The sequence below is a fragment of the Phytophthora cinnamomi genome (assembly GCF_018691715.1).
Source record: "Phytophthora cinnamomi strain GKB4 chromosome Unknown Contig40, whole genome shotgun sequence".
In the NCBI taxonomy this organism is placed as follows: Eukaryota; Oomycota; class Peronosporomycetes; order Peronosporales; family Peronosporaceae; genus Phytophthora; species Phytophthora cinnamomi.
Window position 1 is genome coordinate 488278 of NW_027150973.1, and position 9906 is coordinate 498183.

The 9906-nt window shown below is 51.9% G+C and overlaps 5 protein-coding genes across 5 annotated transcripts; 4 read left to right on the forward strand and 1 right to left on the reverse strand.

Annotated features, from left to right (window-relative positions):
- Positions 1-221: 221 nt before the first annotated feature.
- On the forward strand, positions 222-1325 carry IUM83_15014 (Protein MYG1; the record flags this gene model as incomplete). The annotated part of the gene is made up of 1 exon (XM_067939797.1): positions 222-1325. The coding sequence occupies one exon, from the start codon at positions 222-224 to the stop codon at positions 1323-1325; it is 1104 nt and encodes a 367-aa protein (XP_067791264.1).
- A 227-nt stretch (positions 1326-1552) lies between these two features.
- Positions 1553-2584, forward strand: IUM83_15015 (Ribosomal N-lysine methyltransferase set10; the record flags this gene model as incomplete). The annotated part of the gene is made up of 4 exons (XM_067939798.1): positions 1553-1586; positions 1676-1711; positions 1802-2012; positions 2107-2584. 4 exons carry the CDS (start codon positions 1553-1555, stop codon positions 2582-2584), a joined length of 759 nt encoding a protein of 252 aa, XP_067791362.1.
- Positions 2585-2794: 210 nt separating this feature from the next.
- Positions 2795-3361, reverse strand: IUM83_15016 (uncharacterized protein; the record flags this gene model as incomplete). Its single annotated transcript, XM_067939799.1, has 1 exon — positions 2795-3361. One exon carries the CDS (start codon positions 3359-3361, stop codon positions 2795-2797), a length of 567 nt encoding a protein of 188 aa, XP_067791263.1.
- Positions 3362-3499: 138 nt separating this feature from the next.
- IUM83_15017 (hemk methyltransferase family member 2-like) lies at positions 3500-4411 on the forward strand (the record flags this gene model as incomplete). Its single annotated transcript, XM_067939800.1, has 5 exons — positions 3500-3642; positions 3704-3896; positions 3963-4030; positions 4099-4273; positions 4343-4411. The coding sequence occupies 5 exons, from the start codon at positions 3500-3502 to the stop codon at positions 4409-4411; spliced, it is 648 nt and encodes a 215-aa protein (XP_067791247.1).
- A 2793-nt stretch (positions 4412-7204) lies between these two features.
- On the forward strand, positions 7205-8758 carry IUM83_15018 (Pol protein; the record flags this gene model as incomplete). Its single annotated transcript, XM_067939801.1, has 1 exon — positions 7205-8758. The coding sequence occupies one exon, from the start codon at positions 7205-7207 to the stop codon at positions 8756-8758; it is 1554 nt and encodes a 517-aa protein (XP_067791364.1).
- Between the last annotated feature and the right edge of the window lie 1148 nt (positions 8759-9906).

The following is a 9906-nucleotide window of genomic DNA, read 5'->3' on the forward strand; positions in this document are numbered from 1 at the left end:
TAACCTTACTCGTGGCGTGTGCGCCTGTAGATCGGAGTAGAGAAAATTCACCGCGGCATTCCTCTGCTCTCACTTCAACTTGCCCCATACTCCACCCCAGTCAAAAATGGTCCTCGAATTGACCAGCATCAAATATTTGATCTTCGAAATAGTCCCCCCAATTCATCCTAGTCAGCCCAAGTCACTTCCGTTCCAGTGGTGCCATCCAACCAGCGCAGACCATGGCCGTCCCGACCAAAGCTGCCGCCTTCGCGGCCTCGTCCCCGTGCTTCGCCGCCTTCCGCAGCGCGCAGGTGACGTCCTCGCTGGCCGAGGGCGCTGCCAAGAAGTACATCGGCACGCACAACGGCACGTTCCACTGCGACGAGGCGCTGGCCGTGTCGATGCTCAAGCTGCTGCCCAAGTTCGCGGCCCACGACGTGCTGCGCACGCGCGACGAGGCCAAGCTGGCCCAGTGCGAGGCCGTCGTGGACGTGGGCGGCCTGTACGACCCGCAGACGCTGCGCTTCGACCACCACCAGCGCACCTTCGCGGGCACCTTCGACCAGCGCGACACGAAGCTGTCGAGCGCCGGCCTCGTGTACAAGCACTTCGGCCGCGAGATCATCCAGGCGCTGGCCGCCCCCGTCACGCTGGACGACGCCACGCTTGACATCCTGCACCACAAGGCGTACAAGAACTTCGTCGAGCACATCGACGGCATCGACAACGGCGTCGAGGTGGCCAGCGCCGCCGGCGACGCCAAGCTCACGTACAACTACCAGGTGTCCACGAGCCTCAGCAGTCGCGTGGGGTACCTGAACCCGCGCTGGAATGAGGACCAGAGCGAGGCGCGCGTGAACGCGCAGTTCCAGCAGGCCATGTACATGACTATCACCGAGTTCACGGACGCCATCCACGACCTGGTGCACTCGTGGCTGCCCGCGCGCGAGATCGTGGAGAAGGCCGTGGCCAAGCGCTTCCAGACGCACCAGTCGGGCGAGATCGTGCACTTCCCCGAGTACTGCCCGTGGAAGTCGCACCTGCATGACCTGGAGGAGAAGCTGCTGATCCCCGGCCAGATCAAGTTCGTGCTCTACAACGACGCCACCGGCAGCATGACGCGCGTGCAGGCGCTCAACGTGGAGCCGGGCTCCTTCGCGCTGCGCAAGGGCCTGCTGTCCTCTTGGCGCGGCCTGCGCGACGACGAGCTCTCGCGCGTGTCCGGCATCGACGGCTGCACCTTCGTGCACAGCGCCGGTTTCATCGGCGGCAACCGCACGTACGAAGGCGCGCTCGAGATGGCCGCCAAGTCGCTCGAGGCCCCCGACGAGGAGGCCAAGTAAACTGACAGCCGTGCAGCAGACGCTAACGTTAACGTTAAATGGAGAAGCAGTGTCCTCCTAGTGCAGACGTTGAAGTGACCTCGGTATATTCAGTCCAAGCCATTTTCAAACCTCTTGAACATGATATACCTCCCTCTCAAAACCGTTCGCGCTCGATTTTTCCTCCCCAGTTTTGAGAAATTCGGCGGCGGAGGAACAGCAGCGCTAAGGCTTAGCGTCGAGACGTCATGGCGGACGAAGAGATCGCACCGGCCAGCACCGGTACGACCTTGTATACCTTGCTAGTAGATCGGGGCAACGAGCTAGGTAGGCTGCGTGTGCTGCGTGCGTGCGTACGTGTGTGTAGGTAGCTGAGCTGGCTGGCCAGAAGCTTTTTCGTTCGCCATGTATTTTTTTGCTGCTGTTCTAGTTACAGAGCGGTCGTGGAGATGCTATAATGTACCCTCTAACTTGTTATAACTTATTATTACTTTTAGGTAGAGCGCAGGGAGCGCAGAAACCCACGGTGCGTGGCAGGTACGCCAAGTTCAACGGCACGATGGACGTGACGCTGCTGGAGGCGTTGCAGATCAACAACCCGTTCACGGCCAAGCACGGCACGCGGCTGCAGATGTGGCACAATGTGGCTGAGTCCGTGGGCATGTCGCTTTACAAGAATCCGGCAGCTTACTCGTGGCACACATGCCGGTGAGTTTAGAATATCACAAGCGAGAGGGATTTTTTTTTCTTCACGGTCTCACTTATTTTATCTTTTTTTTTTTAATGGTGTTGTTTTGAGCAGTGATCGGGTAACGGCGCTGATGAAGATGTACACAGACGGCAAGCACGACAAGTTATTTAAGCACGGCACGATGGAGGAGAACGCGCGCAAGGAGGCGATTCTGCGCGAGATCAACGATACGCTCATCCGGAAGAACCACAAGATGGCAGGGCAGACGGTGGTGGACGGCAACGGCAAGGAGAGGGTCATTTCGACCAAGAGTGACGGCGCCACCTTCGGCAGCTCTCTTGTAGCTGCACCTGCGTCCACGACGCTGCCACAGAAGCGGAGAAAATTGGAGTCACCTATGGGCGCGATGGCGGGGAAAGTGCCCACAGCATCGGACACAATCAACAGCGAGAACTTCCGCGCACGGATCCTGGAACTCATCGAGAGCAAGATTCAGTTTGACATGGATCAGCGGCAGAAGGAGACCGAGCTGCGCGAACAGGAGTTCGAGCTGCAGAAGCGGTTCTTGGAGTATTTACAGTCGAAGTAGGGTGGCGGACATTAGGAAGGCAGACTTTCGCTGCAGCGAGCGCTGAGGTTGCAAGTCACCAATCAAGTGTGCAGAGCGCACAAGCAGTGACAAAGCCGCTTTTTGTGCATTGAAAGTGATACGTTGAAGGACGGATAGGCAGGTTGCAGGCATTTTTTCATTGTAATCAACCAACGACATTCTCAGTGTCTGTGTTCATCGTTGCGCCACCTACTGTACGAGTTTGCAGTCTGCCTGGTTGTCCTCGAGCGCTTTGGCCTCCTCCTGCATGCTCTGCAGCAACTTGGCGATGTTTAGTTTGAGCTCGCACAGCTCCTCTTTCTCCTCCTGTGAATCCCATTCCTCCTCGTCTGCACTCAACTCCGAGTCGTCGCGCCCACTCTTGGCCTCCGGTCGAACCTCGTCGTCGCTGTCGAGGTCTTCATACCCCTCGTCCTCCTCATCGTCTTGTTGGTGCTTGGCCGACGGTTTGAACCCAATTGATCTCCTCCTTCTACTCGCTCTACGCTTGGGCGACGCCGAGCCCGAGTCCATCCGATGCCTGCCGTAGTAGCTGGACGGCACTCCTTCCTCCTCAAAATGATCGATGTCCTCCGTGATTTCCTCCTCGTCCTCCTCGTCGCCCAAGTCCTGTCGGAACCGGCCCTGCATGTTGGCCTCGAAGGTTTTCACCCTCAGCGCCAAGTCGTGCAGCGCGCAGGACAATTCCAGCTCGGCATCTTCGTCCACGCTACCGGAGCTGCTATTGTAGCCATCTTCGTCCTCGGACAAGTCCATCGTAGCGTACGTGTGTGTAACAACCGACACCTCTAGGAATGAACAACTATGCGTCTCTTCATGATCACTAGTCTCATGTGGCGCACACATCCGTGTGGCTGGAGATAACTGGCCGTGCTTTGACAGTTAGCTGAGACCATGGCGGAGCTACCGGAGATTGACATGGCGTACGACTGCGACGTGTACGAGCCGGCGGAGGACACGTTCCTGTTCCTGGACGCGCTTCAGGATGAGCTGCCCAAGTTGGTGGCGCTGGACCCGGCCATCTGCGTGGAGATCGGGTGCGTGCAATGGTCGATCGGTTGGCTAGAGGAGCCCAGATGCACTGATGGTTGTATACAGGTGTGGCAGTGGCGCGGTGCTCGTGTATTTGGCGACGCAGTTGCAGAAGTTGGGCACGAGAGCGATGTTTCTGGCCACGGATATCAATCCGCTGGCGGCGTGTGTTGCGCAACAAACTGCCAGGAACAACGAAGTGGAGACGTTCGACATCGTGCGCACCGACTTGGTGCAATGCTACGAGCCACGGATACAGGTGCGAAGAAGGTTTGCGGTGCAAAAGATGTTCGGCTTTTCGCTAACCGAGTGGAAGGAGCTGTAGGGTCACGTTGATGTGCTGCTGTTCAATCCGCCGTACGTGCCGACTCCATCGGAGGAAGTCGGATCCACGTGAGTGTTGCTTTGTCTACCAAATGAACCAGGAGTACACTAGTACTAACCTTGAGACGGCTCTGCAGAGGGATTGAAGCTGCGTGGGCTGGCGGCCTGCATGGGCGTGAAGTGATCAATCGGCTGCTGCCGAAGATTAGCGGTTTGCTGTCACCTTGTGGAGTTTTCTATATGGTGGTGGTTGTGGAGAACAAGCCCAATGAGATTGCTGCGATCCTAGCAAAGGACGGTTTTGAAATGACGGTGCGTTATTCTATTGTTGCTATCATACCGTATGATGATCTAATTGTCTCGGTTTCGTTTTTATACCAGGTTGTTCGCTCTACCAAGGCGAAAAATGAACGGCTGTCAATTTTGAAGTTCGAACGGAAGTCTTCGTAATACCGTTGTCACCAGCATTTAAGAAACTGCTTGCGGAGTCAGGACACACACAAGATCCGAAGGTTTTGTTTTCTTTTGATATTGTCAGCAGGCTACCCGACTCCATGATAATTTAGCAGGTGAAAAAGAGCAACGTTCCCTTTTATTTTAATTCCTGATCGATGGTCTTCCTGTACATGTATTTAATTATTTGTTGACTGTGAACTCGAGTCACCTCGAAAGCCACCAAGAGTAAGTTATCCTACAGCAGGATTCTTGCTGTAATTTTTTTTTCTAAGGGAACTTTTTTCGACTGCACCAGCACAAACAGCAAGCTAATCTGCAAATTACAGTACTTCTAGTACAGTCAAACCTGTTTATATGATCCTCCCTATTTGAGCCTTGCCATTTATTTGATGCAAACTTTGTTGCTACCAAATATTTTACTTAGTTTTTGTATAACCGCTGTTTATATGTATACAAGGTATATGAGTCACATTTTGGAGGACCAAATTAGGTCTAACCTGTTTATTTGAGACCCCGCCAAACAAAATGACGCTTATCTACATTTGGTTCATTTTGTAACCAGCCATATCACGTTAGAACCCGATGTTTTGTGGTCATTTTGAGCTATCGGTTGCCCAAAAATACGTAGTGGAAGTATTTGTAATGGCCAGTCGAAAAACGTATCTCCAGAGAAAATAAAAAGTGCAAAATATGTTTTTTTTTTTTTATACTTGGACGACTGTGCTGCTTCAATGGACGAACTTTTGGCCTCCAACACATTTTATAAGCCCCGCAAAATTTGATTTTTGCACTAAGTGTCATTTTGATTCACTGATTTTTTATGTGTGACATAAGTGTCAATTCGTTTTGCTGACCTACTTATCCTTCTTGGCTCTTTTTCTTTGGGTTGGTTGAGTAGTTGTAGACTTGGACTGTGCATCATCGGCATTTCGATGCGCTCGTGACTCTGCGATATCTGTCATTGCCCCCTCCAGTTGCTCGACAAACGAAGGCGCGATCTCTCGTTCAACCTGGTATCTCTTTGCCTCAAGGGTCATGTCAGTACGCAGTTATAGACGAGCTCCCTTTGTGTTTTTCGATTGTGCTACTACGTCAGCGGCTGGAACTGCGTACAGGGGATTGTCACGGTATTCTTCAGTCACGAAAGGACGCACTTTTCGGTACATCTGCTCCATTTTTCTGCATTCGGCTTTGGAAGGGCAATCGGTTCTAAGAAGCTTGTAAACATCTGCATTACCTTTGTTTTGGTAGTGAGAGAACCGTCAATCTTTCGTCGCACGTCCTCCACGATGCCGGCGTCATCCGGATCAATTTTGCACGTGACGCTGCCTGGTGTTTCCAAGCTCATCGAAAAAATGTGATACTTCTGCACTGCGGACAACGACTTGTATAACTCGGAAAGTATCGTCTTGAAGCTTTTAAAAACGGTGTCTTCGCTCGTGAGGTGTTTGACCGAGGATGTTTTTGCTGCTGCAGTAACATTCTCCACGACGGAATCCACAGTCCAGCAGTCTACCCGGGCGATCCTCTTGCGGATGTGGCCGAAGCCGCGGTCGCATGCGTTTTTTGTATGGCCCCGAACAAAAACCTTATAATCCACTTTTTCAAACAATCCTTGGTGGACGAGAGCTAGTAGAAAGTGGATCACGTAGTTTGACTTGTTCTGTCCACCGCAGTTGTCGGCGTAGACAATCAGTCGGCGGATGTTGCGCGATATCACGTTGGTCTTGAGAAAGTCGTGCAGCATCGAATTCACTTGATCGGTTCCTTTACCGCTGACACGCTCGTCGTAAACGTAGTTCTGTTGTTTACTTTCGTTCGCAAAGTATATCCCAAATACACTAATAGATAGCAACGACAAGAAATACCACATCGAGGGCGTCTCAGAGACACTTGGGCACGTTTAATTTTGGCTAAAGTCCATGACAACAACAGCACAGTCGTCACCGGCTTTTTTTAGGTCTGCTTTGTACTCCAACCTATTCACAAAACCAACAGTCAATTAAAAAATTGTCACCATGACAACCTCTCTTGTACCCTGGCGCCTCTCCTGTCGTGTGGGCCTGTCCCCTGACGAATGGGTGATGATTTCAATCTTAGTTGTCTGGGTTCCGTTGAACCCTTGCTCTGTGTAGTGGGTCTAACTTGACTCACTACTTTAGCTTACACGTTGCGCAACGTGTATGAGGAAGCGTAAGTACTTAGTAATTACTTAGGTTAATTATATTTGAGTACACAAATACAAGTTAACTTAGACAAGACTCCAAGTAGCTAGTTTAAGGTAAAATGAGAACTGTATTGCTTGTAAATTGATCTTCCTCTAAAATCTGCTAAAACTGTTTATCATCTATGAGAGGGTTGACAGCGGCTGGCTGTCAGAGCCCCGCTAATATGCATGACTCTGATTGGTAGAAATATGCTGCTTTCTACCAATAGGATCTTTGGGTATGTGTGGACCACTCATTGTGGTGGTCCACTTCAATGTATTCATTGGTGTGTCTTACACCAAGGTGAGGAAGTATCCAAAACTTTTAACAGATAACCTATCTGTTAAATTCACAAGTGGCTTGCAGCCACTTGTGCGTGTAACCCCGTTACACTCTGGGTACACTCCACGAGTCCCCAGGGCACTGCATGAGTAGTCTAGGGCCAGTTAGCCAAAGCCAGGTAATCTCACATTCAATCAGTTCTCAATCTACCTCGTAGAGCTCAAGACGGCTTGGCATTTTGGATCGATCCAAACAAGCAGACCTGGTACACCCGTCGGCCAACCGAACCCCGCCAACCATGAGTCGCTCCACGGAGAAGGACGACAAGGAACGCTACCTGACGTACTCGATCACAGTACGCGCAGCGGACAAGGCGAAGGAAATCAAAGAAGAAGTGGTGACGAAGAAGATGCCCAAGTTCAACGAAGGCGGCCCCAATGACTTTCTTGACTGGGCCTACCACTTCTCACAGCTAGCGAAGCTCAAGCACTGGAACACAGAAGACAAGTTCCTGAATGCTAACATTCTCCTCGAGGGAGATCTTCTTGAAGCCTTCGAGGATGCAGCCTTCACCGACGATGATACGCGCATGGACGAAGAATTCACGCGTGCGCTCCGCAAGGCTTCAATTGTGGTCTTACCCGTCGACTATAGCGAGACGATCCAAGAGGAGCTCTGGGAGATGCGCAAGTCCCGCTCCGAGACGCTTGCAGACTACAGTAAACGTTTCCGTGCGTTAGTTCGACAGGAACATACTCTGGCTCGACTGCACGAAGCTTCATCGATGTGTGAAGACACCCTCTGTCGCTTGTACAAGCGTGGGCTTCCGTACGACTGGCAGAACAAGTACGACGCCAGCGGCCAAGTATTCACGACCGTGGCGGCTCTAGTACCCTTCTTTGAGCGCATTGAGCAGGGTGAAAGACGCCTCCATCGACATGAACCTCAAGATCGCCGGGGTAACCAACCCAACAGCAGGAACCCCAGCTTCCGAGGCAACAACCGAGGCAATGGTTATCAACAACAGCGTGGTAGCAGTCGTGGACGTGGTGGTCGTAGCGGCCGAGGCGGCCGTGGTGGTCGCAACGGCAACAGCAACAGCTCCAACAGCTCGAACAACAACAAGTACTGCTCCTTCCATCGCACGAATACGCACAACAGTCAAGACTGTCGAGCACTTCATCACGACAATCAACAGGAGGAACACCAGCAAGTTGACCAGCAGCGTGGCCTGTACAATCAGTCGCGCAGCCAGCAGACCCGTGTCGAGCAACGCCAGCACGGAAATGGAAATTCAAGTGACGAAGAATACTTGCTTGTTGGTCTCCACACTCAGTCTGACAATCCGTCTCTACCAATGCGCGTGATGATTAAGTTGGAGAGTGGACGAGATCGTCTTCAAGCCTTGCTGGATAGTGGTTGCTCGAAGAGCATCATCAGAGCTGCGTTCATGAGATCGTTGCAGCAGCAACAGGGACAGCAGATTAAAGAATCACGAGTTTCCTTTCAACTGGTCAATGGAGACACGAGGAGCGACGGATCAATGCTTGTTCGATTCCGGATCCCTCAACTAAAGCGAGATGCGGTTATTGTCCACCAGTTTGAAGTGCTTCCTTCTCTCCCTGACGACATGACTATTGGACGCGATTTAATGACTGCTCTGGGTCTAGTGATTGACTTCAAGAATCGTCGAGTCCAATGGGATGGCAGTGAGCTAGCGGTTCGCACGACATCCGGCACTGAGGAATCACTTCCTCGTCCTCATCCAGGGCTAGTAGAAGTTAACGACGAAATCGACGAAGTCCTTGCCAGTGACTCAACGGACGTGACACCAGTCGACCTCCTTCCTTAACATTTGGATGCGGCGCATTCTCATTGCTACCTGAAACGTTTGGAGGAATATGTCGATTTGTACAACGGGCGCCTTGGACGTATTCATCTGGGTGACTACATTTTGCCACTTCGCGCTGATTACGTGCCTTCGCACGCCCGTCCGTACTCAATTGCACGCAGCCTGGAAGATGGAGCAAGACGCGAGATACAACGCCTTATCGAGCTCGACGTCATTGAACAGATCTACGGCTCTGAGTCAGCAGCTCCAGCCTTCTTCTTACGGAAAGTCAGTGGTTCGCTGCGATTGTTGGTTGACTTCCGCCGCCTAAACAAATTCCTGTCTCGATCGCCATACTTCGTGCCGAAGATTCGGGAGATTTTGCTACGACTTGGCAAAGCGAAGTGTATGAGCACTTTGGATGCAAACATGGGATACTTTGCCAGACGGCTCGCTCCACAGAGTCGGTCAGTGACTGCCTTCTGTCTGCCATTCGGAAAGTTTCAGTTTAAGAGACTCCCGATGGGAATTTCTACCGCTCCTGACGAGTATCAGTCCTGTATGGAACGAATCCTAGGGGACTTGCCATTTGTCATCGTGTACCTCGACGACGTGTTGATTTTCTCGGAGAACGAGACGGAGCATCTCGAGCATTTGTGGATCGTCTTCGAGAGACTGCGGCAGTACGACGTAACCCTCAACGCTAGCAAGTGCAAGATTTTACGCGAGAGTGTTGACTACTTGGGGTTTACCCTGACAGCTAATGGGATTCAGCCCCAGAAGAAGAAGTTCGAGGCAATCCAGCAGATTGCAGAGTCTCGAAACAAAAAAGAGCTCAGAAGATTTCTCGGTATGATCACCTACTGCCGAGAGATGGTTCCCAACAAGTCTGCGCTGACAGCTCGATTGAACCGACTAACTTCGAAGAAAGTCACGTTTGTGTGGACCCCAGAGGACGCGGCTGCATTTCAGGAGATCAAAGCTGCTCTGGCTCGCAATGTCTGGCTTGCTTTCCCGGACTACAGTCGGACATTTCATGTCTTTGCTGATGCCAGTGGACGTCAAATTGGCGGTCTCATTGTTCAAGGAAAACGCATCATTGCTTGCTTTTCCCGGTCTCTTACAGCAACGCAGCAAAAGTACTCGACGATGGAATGGAAATTGTTGTC